Source organism: Schistocerca piceifrons, chromosome 6 (assembly GCF_021461385.2).
Source record: "Schistocerca piceifrons isolate TAMUIC-IGC-003096 chromosome 6, iqSchPice1.1, whole genome shotgun sequence".
Taxonomy (NCBI): domain Eukaryota; kingdom Metazoa; phylum Arthropoda; class Insecta; order Orthoptera; family Acrididae; genus Schistocerca; species Schistocerca piceifrons.
The window spans coordinates 488,323,146-488,349,492 of NC_060143.1; the positions used below are offsets into that span (position 1 = coordinate 488,323,146).

At 42.4% G+C, this 26,347-nt stretch overlaps 1 protein-coding gene across 1 annotated transcript in view; it reads left to right on the forward strand.

The window, feature by feature from the left end:
- Window positions 1-2,716: 2,716 nt before the first annotated feature.
- Window positions 2,717-26,347, forward strand: part of LOC124803406 (facilitated trehalose transporter Tret1-like) — an 80,284-nt gene continuing 56,653 nt past the window's right edge. Inside the window, exon 1 of the mRNA XM_047264590.1 lies at window positions 2,717-2,985. Within this exon, the coding sequence (XP_047120546.1) occupies window positions 2,717-2,985 (269 nt within the window). The remainder of the gene's footprint in view (window positions 2,986-26,347) is intronic.

Here is a 26,347-nt window from a genome sequence, read left to right on the forward strand (position 1 = left end):
CACTTAAGTTGTATATCATCGTGCTTATTGTAACACGCGCGGTCATTTTCTAATCGTTCTACATTGGCAGGGGAGAGTTAAAGACTACTTGGTTGGCTGAAGACCACAACAGCAAAGATATGGATCATAAAGAAAACTAGTTATAATGATGAGGTTTCAGGCGCTTTCCATACGAAGTATACTCAATAGTCGAAAAACTAACACGACCCCTAGTAAAGCCTACAACGCCTAGAAACTGAAAAGAAAACGCTACGTAAGTGCCAAGGACCTCTGTCGATAGAATTAAGAGCGCACTTACCAGAGACTTCCACACCTTACCGGTCGTGCTGCCAGGAACCTAGTAGCTCACGCACGTCTCTCTGTCCCAACGACAGGACTAGTCATTGGTTGGGAAAACAGGTACCAACTGATAATAAGATGCATGCGGAGACGGTGGTTCGACAGTACTAGCAGGTCAGCTTCTTCGGTCCCAGCATTACCTACCCAAAAGTTGGAGTTTGCAGTATTACATTAAACCCTAATAGACAACCAAACACTCTGACAATGCTGAAGCGAGTTTTGTGTTCTCTTTTCCCTGTTTCCTCATTCATCCTCATTCATACAGGTTGAATGCAAGGAAGTGGGGCTGTGTATGGGCAGAAAATCAATAAATAGGAGCATTCCTCCTCCAGAGTCTCTGTGTGGGATTGTGAGTGAGCATGTGAAAGAAATTTCGGACATGTCCGAAAGAACGGACATATACCACTTCAGGCAATGATGGCCAATGATCCCTTCAGTGTAGAGGCACACGAAGGTTGAAATGGCTCTGAGCACTATGGGACTTAACATCTGAGGTCATCAGTCCCCTAGAACTTAGAACTACTTAAACCTAACTAACCTAAGGACATCACACAACACCGAGTCATCACGAGGCAGAGAAAATCCCTGACCGCGCCGGGAATCGAACCCGGGAACCCGGGCGTGGGAAACGAGAACGCTACCGCACGACCACGAGCTGCGGTTGGCACACGATGCTCTGACTCTTACTGGAATTGGTGAGATGGAGCGACTAATGAGGCTAAAGAGCAGTGGCACTACTTCAGTAGTGTGTAGTATAAGTAGAGAATTTGAGCCTGACGGGAGGTGTGCTAGGCTAGTCCACGTGGTTGTAATGACTACTGTGTCCAGATGACATAGTGGTCCGCTAACTTACCTAGTAATCAGGAGACCCGGTTCGAATCCTGAAATGGCATAAATTTTCAACTTAAATCAGTGCCCACTGGTAGCTAATATCTTCAATTTCTTTGACTCTTCCAATGACCTCATTATCGACAGGACTTTAAACTCACTTCTTCCTTCCTTCTTCCAAGGTGGGAGAAGTGCCTCATTTCACCTACGGTGTGGTCACCAATTTTGATGTTAAGTTTATCAGTAATCTTATTTCTGGTAATTCTCATGGCTTTCGTCTTTTTTGCGTTACTCTCAATCCATATTCTGTGTGTATTAGACTGGTCTTTATTTTTAACAGGTTCTGCAGTTCTTCCTTACTTTAACAGAGGGTGACATTGTCATCAAAGAATCTTAGATAAATACTATCCTTTCACTCTCAATTTTTATCCCACTATTGAACTTTTCTTTTATTACCGTCATTGCTTCTTCCACGTGTAGACTGAACAGTAGGAGGGAAGGACTACATCCTTGTCTTATATCCTTTCTTAATTCGAGCATTTCGTTGTTTACCTTCCATTCGCATTTTCCCCACGTACCCGTTTTTCCCCATACCTTTCATCTCTATTTGTGCTAATCCCGAACATCTTGCACCATTTTACATTTTCGCAGGTTTTTTTCTAGGTCGACAAATCCTAAGAATATGTCTTGATTTTTCTTATGCCTTTCTCCCATTATCAAGCTCTATGTCAGAAATACCACTCTGGTGCCTTTGCCTTTTCTACAGCCTAACTGGTCGTATTCTAACAGTTGCTAAATTTTACTTTCCACCGTTCTGTGCATTATTATTGTCAGCAGCTTGGATGCACGAACTGTTAAGCTGCTTGTGCGATAGTTCTCGCACTTACCTGCGCTTTCTATCTAACGGTTTGTGTGGACAATATTTTCCCATGAATCTGATGATATTTCTCGTATCTCGTTGATTCTACACACCCACTTCAGTAGTCGTACGGTTGGCACTTTCCTAATGGTTTTAGAAATTCTTACGCAATATTATTTCTGCCCTTCTCCACATCTGATCACAGTTCTTCCATAGCTCTGTTAAACTCTAATACTGGCTCTCCAGTGTCATCCGTAACGACTCCAATTCATCTGTCACACAAGGCTAGTCGTCGTCCTCGTAGAGGTCTTCAGCATACTTTTTCCATCAATCCGCTTCCTCGTCTGTGTTTAACATCGGAACTCCCATTCCACTCTTGCTTTCTTCAACAAGGGATGCTTTGGCTTATTTATGCGCTGAATCAGTCCTTTCGACGACCATTTATTTTCTGATTTCTTCATACCTCCCCTGCAGTCATTTCGCTTTCTCTTCCGTTTTTTTCAAGGCACTAGACCTTTCCTCACCCTCTTAGAGGCCTTCAGTGTACTCTTACCACCTATCCTCTCTCTCATCGTATTTAACATCAGAGATCGTCTTATACTATTAATGTTGACGCCTTTGCTTTTAATTTCACTGAAGATTGTACCGAATTTTCTATGTGCTTGCGCAGTGAGCCTGAACGTATTCGCCATGGGCTCGGCCATGGTGTGGCCGGCGATGGCGCTGCCACAGCTGATGTCTGCAGACAGCGGACTCCGAGATCGGCCGATAACTGTGGATGAGGCATCCTGGGTGGCCTCTCTGCAGCTACTCAGCAACATGGCGTTCATTCCCTTGACTGCGGCTGCCAGCGCTCACGTGGGCCGCAAAATGCTCGGCTACGCCACAGCAACACCGCTGCTCGCCAGTCTGATCATCCAGATGTTCTCAACTTCCATCGAAGCTCTCTACATCGCAAGGTAAGAGTGGTAGTCTTGAGAATTATGGAAACCTGCTTAATTTTTTTTCCCCTTGATTTAACGCAGCCCACCGTGACTTCTTCTCCTGTGCCAGAGTCTTTCCTCACCTCCTCATTTGCACACAACGTCCTGTATTATTTGTTGGGTATGTTCCTACCTCTGTCTTTCCGTACAGCATATCTCCTCTACGGCTACAATTAGTACGTCACTTCCTCTAGTCACTTTTTTCCTGCTAATTCCTTTCCCCGCCAGTTCTTTGGAGAACCTCTTCATTTGCATAAGGAGGCCGCTTTAATCTGAGGAAGAGCAGCCAGAGGCAGTTCACATGTGTCACTGCCCAAGGCCAGGACATTTCCTAGCGAGAAGGCGATAGGCGTCCTCTCTTTTGGCCACGAGAGAATTTTCCGTTGCAGAACTGTTGTAAGTAGGCTGTTTAGGTTTTTATGTTGGTAACGACACGTAGCGCTCTATATGAAAATCACTGACTCTGCTGTGTGCAATCTGTGGCTGGTTGGCATTGTTGGAATATTTGCTATTGTAGTGTTGGGCAGTTGGCTGTTAACAGCGCGTAGCGTTGTGCAGTTGGAGTTGAGCAACCAGCTGTGGTGGGTGTGGGGAGAGAGAAGCCAGAGTTTTGAGATGTTAATATGAGTGGACGATTTGAACGTGTGTCAGTCAGAAAAAGGAATCTTGCCAAACTGGATGTCACAAATCATATAATGAATAATGACCTTTTGATCACTGTTAAGGTAAATACATCTTTTGTTGTCTATCAAAATCTTCCATTTGCTAACTATGCCTATCAGTAGTTAGTGCCTTCAGTAGTTAGAATCTTTTATTTAGCTGGCAGTATTAGCACTCGCTGTATTGCAGTAGTTTGAGTAACGAAGATTTTTGTGAGGTAAGTGATTCATGTAAGGTATAGGCTATTGTTAGTCAGGGCCATTTTTTTTTTTGTAGGGATTATTGTAAGTCAGATTACGTTGCGCTAAAAATATTGTGTGTCAGTTTAAAGACGAACAAAATAAGTAAAGAGAGAAATGTCTGACTACGTTCAGTTTTGCACAGCTGTTTTTTTAAGGGGATGTTTCACTGTAAGAGCCTCCACCGTGCCTTCCAAATACAGTGAAGGCCAAATAAACTGGTACACCTGCCTGATATCGTGTAGGGGCCCCGCGGGCAAGCAGAAGTGCCGCAACACGACGTGACATGGACTCGACTAAAGTCTGAAGTAGTGCTGTAGAGAACTGACAACATGAATCCTGCAGGGCTGTCCATAAATCCGTAAGAGTACGAGAAGGTGGAGATCTCTTCCTAACGGTATGTTACAAGGCATCCCAGACATGTTCAATAATGTTCATTGTAGTGTTGGCAGAAGAGCCAACACTGTGTTGCTAGAGGAGGCCGAAATGCACGCGTTTAATTACACGCTGACTGGTGTGAGGTCTGTAACAGTTAAGGGAATTAATAGTAGCAAATAAAGTACGTAGTTGATATAATACTTAACTTTAATCCACAATTGTATAACATCTCTCGTTACGGTACATGCTTCATAATATTAATTATCAAATGCTATGGCGCCTTGCTAGGTCGTAGCAAATGACGTAGCTGAAGGCTATGCTAACCATCGTCTCGGCAAATGAGAGCGTATCGGTCAGTGTAGCTTCGCTAGCAAAGTCGGCTGTACAACTGGGGCGAGTGCCAGGACGTCTCTCTAGACCTGCCGTGTGGTAGCGCTCGGTCTGCTATCACTGACAGTGGCGACACGCGGGTACGCCGTATACTAACGGACCGCGGCCGATTTAAAGGCTACCACCTAGCAAGTGTGGTTTCTGGCGGTGACACCACATTCATGTCTGGATAGTTTAGTAGCCAACGGAAGTGTTTAGACTCAGAAGAGTAGGCTCACTTCTGGAACCACTCTGCAGCAATTCTGGACGCTTGGGGTGTCGCACTGAAGAGCTGGAATTGCCCAAGTTCGTTGGAATGCACAGTGGACATGAATGGATGCAGGTGATCAAACTGGAAGCTTACGTACGTGTCACCTGTCAGAGTCGTATCTAGATGTATAAGGGAACCCATATACTCCAACTGCACACGCCCCACACAATTGGCCGGCCGGTGTGACCGTGCGTTTCTAGGCGCTTCAGTCTGGAACCGCGTGACCGCTAAGGTCGCAGGTTCGAATCTTGCCTCGGGCATGGATGTGTGTGATGTCCTTAGGTTAGTTAGGTTTAAGTAGTTCTAAGTTCTAGGGGACTGGTGAACTCAGATGTTAAGTCCCATAGTGCTGAGAGCCATTTGAACCATTTGAACCCACACAATTACAGAGCCTCCAAGAGCTTGAACAGTCCCCTGCTGACACGCAGGGTCTGTGGATTCATGAGGTTGTCTCCATACCTGTACACGTCCATTCGTTCGACACAATTTGAAATGAGACCGTCCGACCAGGCAACATGTTTCCAGTCATCAACAGTCCAGTGACGGTGTTGAAGGGGCCAGGCGTGGCGTAAAGGTTTGTGTCGTGCAGTCATCAAGGGTACAAGAGTGGGCCTTGGACTACGAAAGCCTATGTCGATGATGTATCGTTGAACGGTTCGCACGCTGACACTTGCTGATGACCCAGCATTGAAACCTGCATCATATTGCGGAATGGTTCAACGATTCTCTTTAATTGTCTTTGGTCTCGTTCTTGCAGGAACTTGTTCCAGTCGCAGTGCTGTCGGAGATTTCATGTTTCACCGGATTCCTGACGGTCAGAGTACATTCGTGAGATGGTCGTACGGGAAAACCTCATTTCATCGCTACCTCGGAGGTGCTGTGTCCCATTGCTCGTCCGCCGACTGTAACACAACGCTCAAACTCAATTAAATCTTGACACCCTGCCATTGTAGCAGCAGTAACCGATCTAACAACTGCGCCAGACACTTGTTGTCTTATTTAGGCGTTGCCGACCGCAGCGCCGTATTCTGCCTGTTTGCGTATCTTTGTATTTTAATACGCATGCATATACCAGTTTCTACGAAACTAAAAGCTACTGTTCGTTGGTTTAATTCATCATCACCTACACTCTGTAAGTTCAACACGGAAATAATCTTCTTGTAGAAGTAGTAAACAGCTATTCAGTTGCAAAATGGATGGTTTATTAAAACTCTTTCACCATTGTTTCAACGTTTATAAAAATGTCTTCTTCAGAAAGAAATATTGACGACTGGATTACATGTCGTGGCAGAGCTACGTTATAATGCAGCTGAAAGGCATCAGTCAATTATAAAATTTCACCTCCTTAATAATTAAGACATCCATAACATGACGCGTCTTTCGACTGTATTTTAAGGTGTGTCTGCCTTAAGATGTAATGTAGCTGTCAATATTTCTCTCTGTGTAAGAGGTTTTTTTTAACGTTTAAACCATGGTAAAGGGGTATTTATAAACCTTCCGTTTTTCAACTAATTGGCTGTCACTGTTTCTACAAGAAGATTTCAGTCTACGGTTGGTGCTGCAGCCATATACCAAATTTTTAAACGGAAATAATCATTGCGATTGTTATTACCCCAGAACTTAATTGACGCCTGTCGATTTCCAGCATCCTTCTGTAAAAGTACATCTCAAACCCACTTCTCCTCTTTCTCGACGTTAATTATGAAAAACCACAGTTCGTACAGTTCTGTTCTGTTGCAAACATGCCACCTCTTATTAGCCTCTTATAATAAGACGCAATAGATAAGGAAGAAAGTTAAAATTTCTTTTGTGTTCGTACTCGTGAAAACTTAAATTTAAAAAACTGTGCTTAGCAGAGCTGCTACGCTTAGATTCTCTTGCTTCTGCCACAAAAATAGAATGCCAACTTTGGGGATATTTTGAATATTTTCATTGTCAAACGCCACACAAGATAAAATTATGGTATACCGCAAAAAATCATTGTACAAAGAAAGTAATTAGAATTATGTGGAGGGTTCACACGTGTACTTTTTTCAGGCAGCTCCAACCAGCTGGGAACGTCAACTATGGCCTCACAAGACATTTACGCATTTACGAAATTTGCTATGAACATTCCATCTGTTTGGGAAAGCAGAGACATTAACAATGATAATACCACAAATAAATAAATCTGCGATAGTCTTTAACGATTCCAGCTTTGGCGCAAAAAGGGGTGAAATACGTAGCTGCAAAACTGTTTGGCAATCTACCCAGGAAAATAAAACGTCTGACAGATGGCGGAAGTATTTTTCATACGTAGATTTCATAGGTTTACTCCACACGGAGTAGCCGTACGGTCTGCAAAAGTTCGCGCGGGTCGCCCCGTCGGAGGTTCGAGCCCTCCGTCGGGCATAGGTGTGTGTGTTGTCCTTAGTGTAAGTTAGTTTAACTTAGCTTAAGTAGGGTGTAAGCCTAGGGACCGATGAACTCAGCAGTTTTGTCCCATAGAACTTACCACAAATTTCCAAAATTTCCATAGGTTCACGTTACCAACACCTAAAAAAAGAATAGTTCTTGAATAGAAAGTAATCAGTCATTTTTAGAGGGTAAAGCTATAAACGGCCAGCATGTAGGCTTATAAATATTTTTGCAGCTTTTCGCATGTAGTTATTTTATGTTCTATACCGCCTCTGTAGCGAATGGTTAGCGCAGTTGCCTTCGGTGCAGAAAGACTTGCGTTTTATTGTCTATATCTCCTCGGATTTTTGTGAAGTAAGGAGGTCTGGAATGGGGTTCTTCACAGACGAATGGCAAAACTGGTCGAAGCCGACCTCGGGGAAGATCAATTTGGATACCGTACAAATGTTGGAACACGTCAGGCAATACTGACCCTACGACGTATCTTAGAAAATAGAGTAAGGATAGGCAAGCCTACGTTTCTAGCATTTATAGATTTAGAGAAAGCTTTTGACTGACCTCTGTTTAAAATTCTGAAGCTGGTAGGGGTAAGTAAAACACAGGGAGCGAAAGGCTAGTTACAATTTGTACAGAAACCAGATGGCAGTTATAAGAGTCTAGGGGCATGAAATGGAAGCAGTGGTTGGGAAGGGAGTGAAACAGGGTTGTAGCCCATCGCCGATGTTATTTATTCTGTATATTGAGCAAGCAGTAAAGGAAACAAAATAAAATTCGGAGTAGGTATTAAAACCCATGGAGAAGAACTAAAAACTTTGAGGTTCGCCGATGACATTGTAATTCTGCCAGAGACAGCACAGGACCTGGAAGAACAGTTGAACGGAATGGACAGTGTCTTGAAAGGAGGATATAAGATGAACATCAACAAAAGCAAAACGAAGATAATGGAATGCAGTCGAATTAAGTCGGGTGATGCTGAAGGAATTAGATTAGGAAATGAGACACTTAAAGTAGTAAAGGAGTTTTGCTATTTGGGGAGCAAAATAACTGATGATGGTCGAAGTAGAGAGGATACAAAATGTAGACTGGCAATGGCAAGGAAAGCATTTCTGAAGAAGAGAAACTTGTTAACATCGAGTATAGATTTAAGTGTCAGGAAGTCGTTTCTGATAGAATTTGTATGGAGTGTAGCCACGTATGGAAGTGAAACGTGGACGATAAATAGTTTAGACAAGAATAGAATAGAAGTATTCGAAATGTGGTGCTACAGAAGAATGCTGAAAATTAGATGGGCAGATCACATAACTAATTATGGAGTATTGAACAGAATTGGGGAGAGGAGAAATTTGGGGCACGACTTGACTAGAAGGGATCTCTTGGTAGGACATATTCGGAGGCATCAAGAGATCTTCAATTTAGCATTGGAGGGCAGGGTGCGGGGTAAAAATCGTAGAGGGAGACCAAGAGATGAATACACTAAACAGATTGAGAAGGATGTAGGTTGCAGTAGGTACTAGGAGATGAAGAAGCTTCCACAGGAAAGAGTAGCATGGACAGCTGCATTAAACCAGTGTCTGGAATGAAGACCACAACAACAACAACAATTTCATTCTGAAGTTGGTGTTCACTACCGACCAATCTCGCTTCTTCTTCTAGGCGCTTTTGCCTTATTTCTTCCCCATCATATATATAAGTATCTTCGAGTATAGTCTTCCAACAAAAAGGATAACTGTCAATCCTCTAAAAATATTTGGGTCATTCCGTGGCCCTTTTCTATGCACCAGTGTTATGTAATATGATATCCATTCCGATGGAACGTCTTATCCAGTTAGTATACTTTCAAACAACTTCCTTAGTATCTCCAACAACTTCAGTGGTCTGAACTCCACCAGCTCTGGATATATTAATCCTTATCATCTTGCCTAACTCATTTCATAGAGCCTCACAGCTTGATGAACTTTTATATGTAAAGGCCGTGTGTCCTCCTATTGCCTCATCGCCTCCCATACTTTTTCCTTTTTAACACGTCTATTTACAGTTGTGTATGGAGGGTCCAATACTTTGACTGCCATTCACATTCAGGATTCTTTTTTCATTCCTTTCATCTCAGGTAATTCTAGATCCCGCCAAACTTATTTTTTCTTCGTTTCATATTCTCCAAATGCTTCTTTTGCTGCTTCATTTATGGCCTTCTTTATGTTCTCATATTCCTCTTCTACTTTTCTCTCTGCACTCTCCAGTTTTTTTGACAGGTGCTGATGGTATAAGTACTCAGTACTGTCTACTTCGGGCTGGTCAGAATTTTGCGTCGTATTCTGTGCGCCACAGCTTCTGTAAGTATAGGAGAAATATACTTTATATTCCACCAGATGATGGTCACTTCCACAACATTGTCCTCTTTTAACTCTGACATCCGCTATTTTTATATTGGCCTTTTGCCTAAAGATTAGATAATTCGTAACTGATTTCAGCCCTCTCGTATGGTTACACTGTGATAATTTATGTATATCCTTACAAACATTCGTAAATCATATCGCTCTAATCAATCCACCAAACTTTTCACATTCTCATTCCTAAAATCATCCTCAACTTCTTAAGATATAGAATGCAGTATTTTGCCTCGGCAGCGAGTGTTCATCAGAGACATGCGTATCGTCAGGACTGCTCCAGGTAAGTGAGATAGGACGGCTGTTGTTCTCTATACAGGGTGTTACAAAAAGGTAAGGCCAAACTTTCAGGAAACATTCCTCACACACAAATAAAGAAAAGATGTTATGTGGACATGTGTCCGGAAATGCTTAATTTGCATGTTAGAGCTCATTTTAGTTTCGTCAGTATGTACTGTACTTCCTCGATTCACCGCCATGAGTTCATACGGGATACTCTACCTGTGCTGCTAGAACATGTGCCTTTACAAGTACGACACAACATGTGGTTCATGCACGATGGAGCTCCTGTACATTTCAGTCGAAGTGTTCGTACGCTTCTCAACAACAGATTCGGTGACCGACGGATTGGTAGAGGCGGACCAATTCCATGGCCTCCACGCTCTCCTGACCTCAACCCTCTTGATTTTCATTTATGGGGGCATTTAAAAGCTCTTGTCTACGCAACCCCGGGACCAAATGTAGAGACTCTTCGTGCTCGTATTGTGGACGGCTGTGATACAATACGCCATTCTCCAGGGCTGCATCAGAGCATCAGGGATTCCATGCGACGGAGGGTGGATGCATGTATCCTCGCTAACGGAGGACATTTTGAACATTTCCTGTAAAAGAGTGTTTGAAGTCACGCTGGTACGTTCTATTGCTGTGTGTTTCCATTCCATGATTAATGTGATTTGAAGAGAAGTAATAAAATGAGCTCGAACATGGAATGTAAGCGTTTCCGGACACATGTCCACATAACATATTTTCTTTCTTTGTGTGTGACAGGAATGTTTCCTGAAAGTTTGGCCGTACCTTTTTGTAACACCCTGTATACACAAATGATTTGGAGGATAGAGTGGGCAGAAAACTGCGGTTGTTTTCTAATCATGCTGTCGTGTACGGTAAGATTTCGAAGTTGAATGACTGTCTGAGGATACCCGCTGAATTAGACAAAATTTCTAGTTGGTGTGATGAATGGCAGCTAGTTCCAAATGTAGAAAAATGGAAGTTAATATGAATAAGTAGGAGAAACAAGCCTGTAAGATTCGGATACAGTATTAGTAGTGTCCTGCTTGACACAGTCACATTGTTTAAATTTCTGGGCATAGCAATGCAAAGTGATATTAAATGGAGCGATAATGTGAGCACTGTGGTAGGGAAAGCGAATGGTCGGCTTCGGTTTACAGGTTTTACTTGTAGGTTCGAACAACACGTGTCTCGGAAATGCTTCGAGAACACAAGTGGGAGTCACTGGCGAGAAGCAGACGTTCTTTCCGAGAAACACTATCGAGAAAATTCAGAGAACCGGCATTTGAAGCTGACTGCAGAACGATGACGATGCTACTGCCACTTACATAGATTGCGAGTAACGACCACGAAGACAACAAACGATAAATTACGGCTCAACGGAGCATACAGACAGCTGTTTTTCCCTCCTCCACTTGCGACTGAGCAGGAAAGGAAATGACTGGGAGTGGTACAGGATATCCTCTGCCACGCGCCGTACGGTTGCTTTCGGAGCATCTATGCAGATGTAGATGTAGATGTCAATAGCTTTACTGTTGCGCTCTTTCCCTACTGTTCTGTTAAAATCTCCTGCCAGTAGCAATTCATGGTCACTTGGAACGACTTCTATAAGCTCTATCAGCTAATGTTCAAAATCATTTTTACTTTCACGGGTGCACCGTCGGTAGGAGTGAAGACTCCCGTATTCATATTCATAGATCTATCACTTAGACTGAGCATTATTAATCTTTCCTTAACTGCTTTTCTCTAGATAACATATTTAGACCATAGTTTACTTAGAATAATGGACAGTCCTCTTCTCGTCTGTTTTTGACTACTCTACTAAAACAATGGGCGAACTCCTGCAGATATTCACAGCAATACCTCTCCTCTTTGTTTCGGTAAGCATAGCAACATCAGTGGTGTACAGTCTTATGGTGTTTATTCCGGATTCTTTGTACAATCTAGAAATCAAAATGCTAAGACTAGTTTCACCTCCGTCGCCGAATTCCACGAAAACCAGCCGGAAACCCAGTCATATTGCCAGATATTTCAGCTGGCTATCGGCGAGGAGCTGGCCCGTAATACAATCCCCAACCAGGATTTGTCATCACGGTTATCTTTCCCTAGGAAGATTAGCTTCACCAAGCCTTAGAGTTCCGTCTACCTTACCATCAAGAAGATGGGAAATTAGTAACTGAGGGTAGCAAAAGAAGCCGAGTTACTTACTTCACCCACCGACTCTTGCGGGTAAGGAAAGGAAAGGGAGTGGTAGGTCGCTGTAGGACACAGTTCGTGATTCATTAATCGTAATTCATTGAGTATATCTTTAACAAAATCTTTGAGTATTTGCCATATCTCATTTCAGGCGCGAGGAACTGATTACAGCCGCAACTGAAACGGGAAACCATTATCAACAAAACTGTATCCAGTTTCTAAGAACCAAAGTGTAATGTCAGCCTTTCTACAAATTTTTTTCGTCGGTGACTAACGTCCTGCTTTCAAGTGCTAAGGAATGCTGGAGGTGCAGTTCGGTGATAAGTGCGCTACCTCCATGCGTTTGGCGTATGGTATTGGTTGTGGTGGTGATGAGTTCCTATGGGACCAAACTGCTGCGGTCATCAGTCCCTAGGCTTACACACCACTTAATCTAACTTAAACTAACTTACGCTACGGACAACACACACACCCATGCCCGAAGGAGGACTCGAATCTCCGAAGGAGTTAGCGCGCGAACCGTGGCAAAGTGCCTGAGACCGCCCGGCTACCCCGTTCGCGCATGAGTAAAAATTCCGATATCTACGGTTTATTTTTCCTACGCCACCCTTCTTGTTCTCGGTGCAAAGTTAGCCTATCCCAATAAGGCGGCTGACGACTGTTAGCTCTAGAAACGAAATATCGGACCGTTCGTAGGGTTGGCATGCTATACTCGTTGTCTCGCTTTTCTGTGCCGTTCCCTCGAGTACAATCGCTTGTTCACAGATACAAGCGAAAGGTAGTGAGCACTGGCAAATTATCTGAGAATGCTCGTTCGCTTTTGACCGCTTCCATTCGCTGCAGTGTAAACGATACAGTACGCTTCCGTATGTTCACTTTCGTTTCACTTGAACATCGGTATCTCTCAAGATCGCATATACCGTGAGTATCTGGAACATCAGCTGTATAGTCCACCACTGTTTATGCTTGAAACACTGAGCAGACCTTTCCTGTGACACTGAAACATTCACGACCAATCATCTGACCATCCCCATCGCTGTTATTTACGGCCTCTCGTGAAATGCGTGCAAAAACAATGATCTCTTTCGTCTACTGCTGATCACCTAAGTGTTACAGTACTTCGTTTTTTTGGGAGAGCATTTGCGACGTGTCCATCGGATGTATACTATTCCTATCACACGTACAAAATGACATCATTCTCATCTCATCACTGTCTGCCAAAATTACATCGTAGGCGCCTAACATAACAGTCGCTCCAAATGTTAACATAAATTAAGCCGTTAATGAGACCAGGGTACATACGAGGTGCACTTGTAGGTAATCCAGACTTAAGACGTCGTAACGTATTAATTACGTGTAACCTTAATTTTCTTCAGTGGAAAAATTTCCGTGTCGCTGAAGTCGGCAGTGCGCTTCTTAAGACGTTCTTTGAATATTTTGATCCACTATCGTGTTCCTATTCCGCCCATATTGTTCAAAGACAACTCTTTCTGTGGTAAACAGAAAAACGCAGTGCGTTATCACAGTCTCTTGCCACTCGGTATCTTGTTACATTACGAATAAAGTAAAAACTTTGAATATATTTACATGCAATAAACCTCCCGGAAAAAAAATTGTCGCCTGGGAGATGAAAGTTAATTGCTACTTCAGACGACAGTACATGGCTCTGGACGAACCAGATGGATGAATCAATAGAAATCAGATGACATCTCTTTGCTTTCTAGATGCTGCCAAGGTTACCTAGTAGTCAACCAGATATGTATGGTAATTCCATTTACACGCCAGAAGTGGCTCAGAGGCTCCGACCACATAAATGTTATATGTAATCCAGCTTGAAATCATTCTATTTGATAACATGTTACTCCTATGGTACATTGTTGCCGATGGAAAAATGATTTATAGAGTAGCCTTGGAATTGGTGCAAACTGATGCCCATTTCGCCTGACGAGTGTGACGTGAACCCAAGGCTGATGTGGCGGGGTGGCCAAAGAATTTGACCATACCAAGGGTAGTCCAAAGAAGGTTGATGCAGGTTTTGGTTGATCGATCGCATCTACATTTGTTCCCAGATAGGAGCAGAGACTTTCATGTCAAAATTGTAGCCGAAAGACTATCATGTCGTATTAGGATTGGCAGCATGTTTACACCCTCGTGATTATTTATCAATTACCTGTGGATATTGAAAATATGCAGTCACTCTGTAACGGAAGAGTGTGGTTCCTGGCTCAGGCCGCAGAAGGATAGGTAACCCGCTAAATAAAGATCAAGGTCGCCCTCCCCCCACCCCTCACCCCTCCCACATTCTATGTCACGATATCGACAGGCCAACTGAATGAGTCAGAAACTGTGGGAGACTAAAAGGGGCCCTGTTGTACTGGTCGAGAAAGCTGGATGAGCCTACATGATTGCCAGATTTATCCACACCTAGTCAATTCACCTACCAATGAGATTAGATTGCGGTCAAGTTCAAGGTTGAGATTTATTTGATAGGATGATTTACATACAAAATTACACTGTCAGTTACACTTCTCCCACACAACTTCATGTCGTACTGAATACAGTTAACCACAGAGCAGCTGCTGTGTAAGTTATTCATTAGTTGACCCCACATTAGGTGACTGGCACAGAGTTAAGCAGAGCACATCGTAAATACTCTCTGTTAGTATTTAATACAGTTGAATGCTCTTTAGAGCATTCCTATGGACGTCAGAAAATCTCACTTTATAAAGTATAGCCACAGGTTCTTTTATACATCTTCGAAACTATTTCCAGTGCTTCCTTTCGAATATGCCTCTTGCTGCCTCAGTATTGTTCCCATGAAGGGGAAATAGTAGTTTCGTCTTGACACTCTGACTCTAGAATGCTTCGTCTCTCTTCTATTAAAGTACAGATATGTAATGTCATCCACCACTTACTTATCGAGTGCTTACATTAAATACTCATACCTTATATCACAAATTCCCATTACTTCCACTGTATAGTACTTTTTTCTAACAGTAAATGTATGTATAAAATCAGTTTAATATTATGAAAGTGGGAGAGTTTGTAAAGCATTCTATCACAAGAATGTAGGCAACAAATTATAATTGTAGTGTTACAGAGGGATTGTGTGTAACAGAATCAGGTATTTTCCATGCTACCCGTCCTAATGCAGCCTAGAGTCGATACTAGGTTAGTGGAGCATACAATTTGTCGTTGGCGTGCATTTCCTAGATAGCAAAGCCATTCTTAACAGATGACATGGAACAGCTCAGTGCAGGTCTAAATATCTTAACAACAGGTTTTTGCAGAGAATAAAATGATATTTTAGCCCTGCGGAGGGCGTCTACGTAAAAAAAGTTGATATTGTCTGACAGTTCTACGTTTTGACAAAAAATTCAGGATTCTTTTCTACAGGTCAGTTTTTCGAAGAAACATCTGACCTACCTAGGTATTATTTGTTTCTATTATGTGTTTCTACAGAATGTTTTGCGCTGTGTCTCACTGTAACGCATGTAGATGTCTTGTATCCTCCTTTTGTATCCAGATTTATCCCATACCCTCTGTTTTAAGTAATATGTAAGCCTTGCTTACAAATCAGCAGTGGTTTGTTCTTGTTCAGGTAGGAAGCTGTTTATAGTTTTCCTTCATGGCAAAGTTTTTCACGTTAACTGTATTTGAAGCAGTTATTTCTCTAATAAAGAGTAGCCTTAGTCTACTTGACACATTGCTATTTTTTTGTTAAGGCCTCAAGACCTGGAGAATAACATTATTTGTAGAAGATGTAACCGTTTATGAAACTTTTTTTCTTTCCTTAAGACAACATGTGCAATGTCCAGTCCACAATACAATATAACCACCCTTTTTTAAGAAGATCCAAGTGAGGTTTATAATCAGATTTTTTGTATGTTCTCTAATATAATAAACGCCTCAGATCCACCATTTTTCTGCAAGTATGCCAACATGTGACTACTTTCCATTACCATATATAGTGAATGCAGATATCCTTTCTTGCCTTTTGATCCAGATTTTTTTCATATTTCATGTCGAATTGTATATGCAAATTATTAAAGATTTTGAACAAGAATATTTTATTCTTGTTGGTTATCCTGTCAGTTGTAGGCAGCTTTCTTTACCATCAAACAGTGATACAAATGCCAAACCCAACCAGAGCATCTACTAAGTGATTGCAGGAGCACTTCTGCTTCTTCCTCCTCCAAATGATTACCCAGGTAAACTTTTATAAACGCACACAATGCAAACTGCCAAAGCCACCCCTTATGTGGTCTGTGATGGAGTGGGTTAAAGTGTTAGTTATCTGAAATACAGCTTTATGGTTTGCGATTCTTGCAAAAGTCACTCCATGACCCCCCTGACGAATGTGACACCCAGTCTCATTTTCTCATATGTTAATAACTCAGAGTACTGATCAACTCCAGCTGTCAAAGCTTTGTATATGCTCTGAAAATCCAAAATGTATGCAAGAACTGGAAATAATTGTAATCACCTAGCCCTAGTCCTATTTTGTGTATATGCTGGTTTGTTGCCAATGCCCCAAGACCCTACCCTGGACCTAACACAGGTGGACATATCCAAATACTGTTCCAGATGTACCACAGGTAGATACACCTCTGAACCCTACCCAGACCTAATGCTGATAGATTCACCTTCAGACACTATCCCAGACCTAAAGCTGGTGCACCCATCTCCAAACACTATTCTGGTCCAGTGAGGGTGGATTCACCTCCAAACCAGACCTGAAGTTAGCAGTGATGAATTCACCTCAGCACTCTGCTCCAGACCTATACTGTGATCTGGGGTCACTGCCACAAACCACCACATACACAAAGTAGTGCACGTGGGGGCACATTTTTCTCATATGCAGACTGCAGTGGGTGGAAAGGGAAATGGCACGACCCTGCTGTGGCTCATTCAGACACCACAGCCAATTGCAACCACACTCCAGATGCGATGTGTGCATGCTGGTTTGCACTCACTGGCTGTCGATTTTCGAGTATGCATGTGTACAGCATTGTTGCATAATAAAAACTTCATACCATTCCTTCTCCACACTGTACTTGCAAAGTGTGCATCATGTAACACAGACTTCGAAATGGTTCCTAAACAGCGTGCTAATCTCCAAAGTGTGACTGCCGAAGTGAGCTATAGTGTAAATGTACTTGTGAGTCATTTTGTTCAATAAATCTTGATCTTGAAGATTGCAACCAGCTTTTTTGCATACTAAAGACTTCTATAGTTGCATCCACCCTTCCCAACGGCATCCCCGTCGTTTAATTGAAAAAGTGAGTTACATTATACATGTAAAAATAAATAGAATCATTGTAGCTGCCAATATAATTGTGCTCGTAAATCATCCTACCCAATAAATCTCAACTTGAGCACAATCCATCCTCACTAATAGATGAATTGAATAGGTCTCGATAAATCTAGGAACCATTATGTAAACTTAAATCTTTATCCACTGTTCAATAGGTCGATAAGTAAGTATTCACTTTGCTGTTGAGAAGTGAAATATTGGCGTGTTTCGAGTTCTGACAATCATCAGAAATATCTACCAAAGAAGAATACAACGCCATAACCATAAATGTAATTAGCAACATAGCACATATACTAAGTTTTACAAAAGATGTTACGTACATCTGACAGCAGAATGGCATGACAAAGCTTAACCGATATCAGTTGCTGCCAGATACCATGAATGCATAACAGAGTCGATGTACTGTGTTCATAGAATAAGTTGAACTACCTCTATTAAAAATGTAAATAATAAAAGGAAAAAGTTCAAGAGTAAAGCATGAAATATTGTAAAACAATGAATATATACAACAGTGCATTTAGAGCACAGGATTCAATAAACAAAATGTAGCCGACAGGAACAACTACCACGTGGCGAGACTGAGTTAAAAATGACGTTATGTGCGTCACATTAGTAGTAAATGGTAAAATACAAATAACTCCCAATTCATAATTCATACAAAAAGCAAAATATAAAGTAAAATAGTGAGTGACAATATATAACCACAAAGCATTGCAGTAAATAGGCACATTTAGGATGAGGAGAGGTATGTCTGTTGCATATGTGGTGCCACTTTGACAAAACGTTAAGAGTGTGAGCTATTTTATAATAATCATTGGTTCAAAAGTCTGTGTGTGTTTTCATAATTATTTCCTTATATCGTTACTATACAAAGCACAAACATGGTACAATGTATAAAATATTCGAAAAATGTTGACAATGTCAACTGTATGCAATATTGTAAATACTCCTCTTTTTCTAAGTTCATACACAGATTCCTTTCCTTTCATTATTTATGTTTTTAATATAAGGTTTTTCGGCTATTTCTGTTGGTACAATACAGTGATACAGTCCTTATGCATCCACAGCACCTGGTGGCAAATGAAGTCAGTGATGCTATGTAAGGCTGTCCTCCTATCAGTTAAGTTCTGGTTACGATTTGTGGTATACATGACTACATTCTCTATATGAAGATTTTGTTCATATTTTTAGTGTGTCTCCTCCTCTACTTCATGCAACAATTCTCGATAAATTTTATACAATTGATGTGTTGGTCATTACATTACTGGTTATGGCTTTGCATTGTTATTTGACTAGAGTTCTGACGATGGGCAGAGCCCAAAATGTGTCAATAAATCACTTCTGAAAAGCAAAGGGAACATTTCTGTTAGCAACCGTGTTTAAATGTGTTCTACACTTTGTTACTGGGGGACGATAAGAACAACCACAAGGTAAATGGTCTATACGTAAACTTTCCAGGCACTCAGGACCCACAAAACATTATAAACTGTGTTCTGTTTCCCTATGTGGAAATTATTAATGCAGATTCCAACAGAGAAGACGTAAGTATTATACATAAATGTTGTATTAAAGCTGTAGAAACATAATTTTCTGAAACCAAGACGACGATCTCCACAATACCATCAGATATAGATATTATCGAATTAGGATTGATTCCTACAATATTATTCCACAGGCCTTAAAGGAAAAAATGCTGTCTCATACACAGTTAAACCAATCTGTATTAAAGTTGTGGAGTATAAAATGCCTGTGGATGACTGCTGTGACATATTGCAATACACAATAGTTTGCATTATATTTCAGACGTAGGGGACGTGGACGATAAGTTGACCTTTTTGATACCCTACACTGAAGAGCTAAAGAAACTGGTAAACCTGCCAAATATTGTGTACAGCCCTCCGTAAGCACGCAGAAGTGCTGCAACACGACGTGGCATGGACTCTACTGTAGTAGTGCTGGAGGGAATTGACACCATAAATCCGTAAGAGTACGAGGTGGAGGAGATCTCTTTTGAACAGCACGTTGCAAGGCATCCCGGGTATGCTCAATAATGTTCACGTCTGGGGAGTTTCGTGTTTAAAATCAGAAGAGCTTTCCTGGAGGCATTCTGTTGCAATTTTGGATGAGTATTGTGTTTCAATGTCCTGATGGAATTGGCCAAGTACGTCGTTCGTCGGAATGCACACTGGACATGAATGAATGCAGGTGATCAAACAGAGTCGTATCTATACGTATCAGGGGACACACATACTCTAACTGCACACAACCCACACTCTTACAGAGCCTCCACCAGCTTGAACAGTCCCCTTCTAACATGCAGGGTCTGTAGATTCATGAGGTCGTCTCCATACCCGTACACGTCCATGCGCTCGAGACAATTTGAAACTAGACTGTCCGACCAGGCAACATGTTTTCAGTCATCAACAGTCGAATGTCGATGATGACGGGCCCAGGCGAGACGTAAAACTTTGTGTAGTGCTGTCATCAAGGGTACACGATTGGGCTTTTGGTTCCGAAAGCTCATATCGATGATGTTTCGTTGAATGGTTCGCATGCCGGCACTTGCTGATGGCCCAGCATTGAAATCTGCTGCAATTTGCCGAAGGCTTGCACTTCTGTCACGTTGAACGACTCTCTTCAGTCGTCGTTGGACCCGTTCTTGTAGGATCTTTTTCCGGCCGCAGCGATGTCTGAGTTTTGGTGTTTTAAGGGATTCCTGATTTCACGGTACATTCGTGAAATGGTCTTAAGGGAAAATCCGCACTTCATCGCTACCTCAGAGATGCTGTGTTCCTTCGCTCGTGTGCCGACTGTAACACCTCGTTCAAACTCACTTAAATCTTGATAACCTGCCATTTGTTGTCTTATATAGGCGTTGCCGACCGCAGCGCCGTATTCTGCCTGTTTACATATCTCTGTAAGTCAATATGCATGCCTATATTAGTTTCTTTGGCGTTTCATTGTATATAACTTACCTTGCGTTTTAGATACACGGTCACAAATCCTACCGTAGAAATAGCAAAATGTTGTATCATTATATACAGCCATACGCAGTTAATGGATTGTGCGTGTTACTGTGGACATCTTAGGAGTCTATATATGTTCACACAGTTGGAATAAGACATTCAGGTAAGTGAAACAACCTCACTGCCCCAGTACTAAAATATAATTCTGACCTATCTCCCTATTCTACTACACACAGTTGTGGTAGCACTATAAATGTTTAAACAAAATGTGACAGATATATTTACGCCTGGGTAATCATCGTATAAAACACCCTGATATGTTTCTCCCTGACTAAAGAACATAGTATTAAGCTGTTAGTTACGTCATCATGGTGGTACTATGTCGTTTGCATACTACCAGTCGGTTTTTACATAAATTGGCAAACAACCATTTGTTTGTTAAAGTTACAGAAAATCTAATTCTATACACAAGCATACAGGGAAAGCATTTGCTAATGTGCACCCATCTGCTAAAGCCTATCTCAATGTCATCCACCCATTATAGTGACCACTTTATGAGGGTAATTTCTGAAATTAACAGTTGATTGACATTTCCTTGTTTACCGTCTTCGGTTGTTCACCTGGGCATCACATCTTAAAAAGATACGAGGCCGATACTTTATTAAATACACGCCACTAAATTTGTTCCGTAAGTAAATGTTTTTAAGTGCAGAGTGCGACGAGAAATGTCTCATCGACCTTATTAAATATCCTATTAAGCTGCTGTTTGCAACGCCATGGTAGTGCTAGACATTTTATGTATAAGTATTAATAAATATCTACACTTAAGTAAATGTATGATTGCTAAAGAAATATCCTCCACATTCTACAAAGTTATAGCAACGATCTTGACAGAAGCAATCTATTAAGAAGTCGAAATTATGAGTTAGAAACCTTTATCACCTGGACGGACTAGAAATCAATGACTTTGTACGAATTTTGTCTCAAAATCGGTAACAGATTCTTTTAGGATTCCCAATAATATTCTTGGTTACATGTAAGCTTACAGAATTGCGATAGTTTACTCCTTACATCTCCATTTTACAACAAAATTGTGGCAATCTACTCTGATGACAGTAAAATCTTCAGGCATTTAGTAGAATACTACACACATTGCAAATTACAATTGCATAGCTGTACGGGAATTTTATAAATTTTCCAGGAAATTGAATTCTCAAACAAACTTCGGGCTTTCAGCCGCTCGTCATTGAACGATTCTGCCCGTGCACCTGCCAGTCATCACCAGGCCAGCAATCGACTGACGATGAGTTGCTCCGTTCCACCTTGTTCAAGTTGGCGGACGGACCACACTTCAAGGCGGCAGCGCCCTCGCTGGTGGAACTGCGTAACTCAGATGTCTTCTGCGTTACTGCTCGCCGCGACCATTGGCGCACTCTGTCGTCTTCGAACAGAACCAGCCGTGTAGATGAGGGTGTTGCACGCGTTGTTAAACTGGGAACTGCTATCACAGTTCATTAGGTTTTGCGCCAGTTTCCACGGATCCTTCAATAATGGAGTCCCAAAAATATGTAGCTGTGGTCAGAATCACTGTTACACCATAAAGACTAAAACTCCGCCCGAACAGGTCATGGGGCCCAAAGATACCGACCGGCCGCCGTAACATTCTCAGCCCACAGGCGTCGCTGGATGAGGATTTTGAGGGGCATGTGGTCAGCACACCGCTCTCCTGGCCATTTGTTAGTTTACGAGACCGGAGCCGCTACTTCTCAATAAAGTAGCTCCTCAGTTTCCCTCACAAGGTCAGACTGCAGCCCCCTTGCCATCAGCGCTCGGCAGACAGGATGGTCACCCATCCAAGCGATAGCCCAGCCCGACAGCTCTTAACTTCGGTGATCTGACGGGAACCGGTGTATTTTCATGGACATTCAATGAGGACGGCAAGGCCATGAAAACATAGTGTTCGGCAACAGTGGGCTTGCTTGTTTGCAAAAGGCGAGTGCAACGTTGATGTTCAGTGCACCATTACTTCATAGTGCGTGTGGTCTGTCCTATGTAAGCCATATCACACTCATACGGTATTTTGTAAATTACGGCCTTCCGTAATAACAAGTCGTCCTTCACCGATCCCAAAACGTCTGCAGTCTTACACGGTGGACGAAAAATAGCTTCCACTTCAAATTTACAGAAGAATCTTGCTATTTTAAACGAAATGTGCCCGCAAAAGTAAGAAAGGCTAAAGATTTTGCCGCGTGTTCTCCTTTTTATCAACTTCCCGATTCTTGATTTTAAGTGACATTGTCCATTTAATCTGCTGGGTGGAATACCCACTCTTTCTGAGCACTGACTTCAGGTTGGCGAGTTCTTTAGGTAAATTATCCAGTTCTGAGACGGTGTGAGCTCTGTGTACGAGTGTTTCAAGCACGCTCATAGACCCATCATTCTTTCGTCTAACCCAGACATCCAAGAAAGCCGAATGTTGTTATGAATGGAGTTGAGGTGGAGAAGAAGTTCCGTCAGTTTACCTTCTCCACGAGGCCACACAATGGAAGTATCGTCCACGTCCCTCCAAAACATAGCTGGTTTAAGGACAACTGTTTCAAGCTCTCTCTCCTCGTAATCTTGCATAAAAAGGTCGGCCACCAAGGGAGACAGAGGGCCGCCCATGGCGACGCAGTCAGTCTGTTTAAAATATTCTTGATTGAACGTAAAAGAGGTTGAGGATAGACGATGCTGAAACAAAGCAGCGATGACGGCCTCAAACATTTTACCAATTAGTGCCAATGAATCAGCGAGGGGGACCGTTGTAAAAAGTGATGCCACATCAAAGCTAACCCAACGGTCAGAACTGCTTAGACGGAAAGCCTCATGTCCACTGATAAAGTGGGCGAAGTTACGGATGTGATGGCATTTTACCACCAACGATCTCAGCAACGAAGCAAAACGTTTGGATAAATCATACTTAGGCGCTTCATTGTTGCCCACTATTGGATGTAATAGAACACTTTCGTTGTAAATTTTGGAAAAGCCATACTGTCTTCGTGGTATACAACCATGTGGTCTTAATTTCGTAAAGACCTCCTGAGGTGTTGAAGGAGGAATTTAACAGTGCTGAAGTTTTCCATTGCACATCTCCTGTAGGGTCGTATTGGCCCCTATAGGTAGAGTCGCTTAGCAGACAATGCATCTTATCGTCAGACACACTACGAGGTAAAAAATCGGATGCATTATCTTTGTCAGCCTTCAGCCTTCAGTACCACTACATAAGGGGCCTCTCTGAGATTTCGTAATCTTTTCAGAAAAGGCTTCACTACAATTTTTCCTACAATAAGGTCCTGTTCATTGTTTCTGTAGCACTAACAGTTTGCGCATATCGAGTGAGAGAATACGGAAATCATGTGCTCAGTATTTGCAGGCGTTACAGGTGTTTCAGGCTGCATCTACATCTACATGGATCCTCTGCAAATCGCATTTAAGTGCCTGGCAGAGGGTTCATCGAACCACCTTCACAATTCTCTGTTATTCCGATCTCGTATAGCGTGTGGAAAGAACGAACACCTATATCTTTCCGTACGAGGTCTGATTTCTCTTATTTTATAGTGGTGATCGTTTCTCCCTATGTAGGTCGGTGTCAACAAAATATTTTCACATTCGGAGGAGAAAGTTGGTGACTGGAATTTCGTGAGGAGATTCCGACTGAACGTAAAACGCCTTTCTTTTAATGATGTCCAGCCCAAATCCTGTACCATTGCTGTGCCACTCTCTCCCATATTTCTCGATAGTGCAAAACGTGCTGCCCTTCTGTGAACTTTTGCGATGTACTCCGTCACTCCGATCTGGAAAGGACCCCACACCGCGCGGCAGTGTTCTAAAAGAGGACGGACAAGCGGAGTGTAGGAAGTCTCCTTAGCAGATCTGTTACATTTTCTAAGTGCTCTAACAATAAAACGCAATCTTTGGTTAGCCGAGGGCCCACTCATTACTCTTGATGACTGCACGAACAAAGCTTTACATCTCGCCTGGGCCTGTCAACGCAGACATTGGGCTGTTGATGACTGGAAACATGTTGCCTGGTAGGACGAGTCTCGTTTAAAATTGTATCGAGCGGATGGACGTGTACGGGTATGGAGACAACTTCATGAATCCATGGACCCTGCATGTCAGCAGGGGACTGTTTAAGCTGGTGGAGGCGCTGTAAGGGGGTGGGGCGTGTGCAGTTGGAGTGATATGGGGCCTGATACATCTCGATACGACGCTGACAGGTGACACGTACGTAAGCAGCCTGTCTGTTCACCGGCATCCATTCACGTCCATTGCGCATTCCAAAAGACTTGGACGATTCCAGCAGGACAAAGCGGCCCCACACGTCCATGATTGCTACAGAGTGGCTCCAGGAACATTCTTCTCAGTTTAAGCACTTCCGCTGGTCACCAAACTTCCGACACATGAACATTATTGAGCATATCTGGGATGCTCAGTAGAGATTTCCACCCTCTCGTACTCTTACGGACTTATGGACAGCACTGAAGGATTCATGTCGTGCCGGCTGCGGTGGTCTAGCGGTTCTAGGCGCTCAGTCCGGAGCCGCGCGGCCGCTACGGTCGCAGGTTCAAATCCTGCCTCGGGCATGGACGTGTGTGATGTTTAAATAGTTCTAAGTTCTAGGGGACTGATGACCACAGATGTTAAGTCCCACAGTGCTCAGAGCCATTTTGATTCATGTCGTCAATTTCCTCCAGCACTACTTCAGATATTTGTGGAGTCCATGCCACGTAGTGTTGCGGCACTTCTGCGTGCTGGCGTGGGCCTTGCACGATATTAGGCAGGTGTACCAGTTTCTGTGGCTCTTCAGTGTACATATTACTGAATTATGACTGGTTCCCACAAACAAAATTAGTCCAATGGTCTTGGGAAAAATAACCAGTCTGCCAAATGGAATTATTATAGAAATTACTCCATTTAACACTCTCGCTGTTAGAGACGTGCTCTTTGCATTCCGTCCTTGGGCGGATTTTGTTATAGCTGTACTCCTCGCTAAGTATTGGTGCTCGTGTGGCGATACGGTGTTCTGGTCGATATGAAATACTTATTATCTGATGATTCGTAAAAAACTAGGTGAAAATATCGACTCTTTCACATCTTAAATTCTGATGAATTCACTTAATATAGAAGTGAATTTATATTCCTTATACGTCATACTTTCTGCGCTGCACCAAGCTAAGCGAAACATTGCACGAAATTTTAACGTTTGCATTGCGTAAACTTTGCGTGCGGTTGATTTCAATTCGTACACTGTAGTGAATGAAATGTGCGTAAGGTAAAGAATTTTTTTATAAATTTGAGAGAAAAGCGATATCTCATTTCCTTCTCAAGTTCAAAATGGTTCAAATGGCTCTGAGCACTATGGGACTTAACATCTGTGGTCATCAGTCCCCTAGAACTTAGAACTACTTAAATCTAACTAACCTAAGGACATCACACACATCCATGCCCGAGGCAGGATTCGAACCTGCGACCGTTGCGGTCGCGCGGTTCCGGACTGAGCTCCTAGAACCGCTAGACCACCGCGGCCGGCCCTTCTCAAGTTATTGGGTTTTATATCAGATGGACGGGTGAGCGTGACTCGCATAGATCCGTCCATGAGGACTGGCCGGCAGCTAAGAATTACTCCTCATCTGTTTTCTAGAAAACTGTTAGGTAAAAAAAAAATGATTTTTTTTTCACATCTCACAATCTGATATCTTCATATCATAAAAGACTGAATTTCTTTTCGTTACATCCCATTGTTACAATGCTGCATGAAATTAAGTAAAACATTACGTGAAATTTTAAAAATTTTGCAGGGTTACAAACGCATTGCGTAAACTTTGCATATG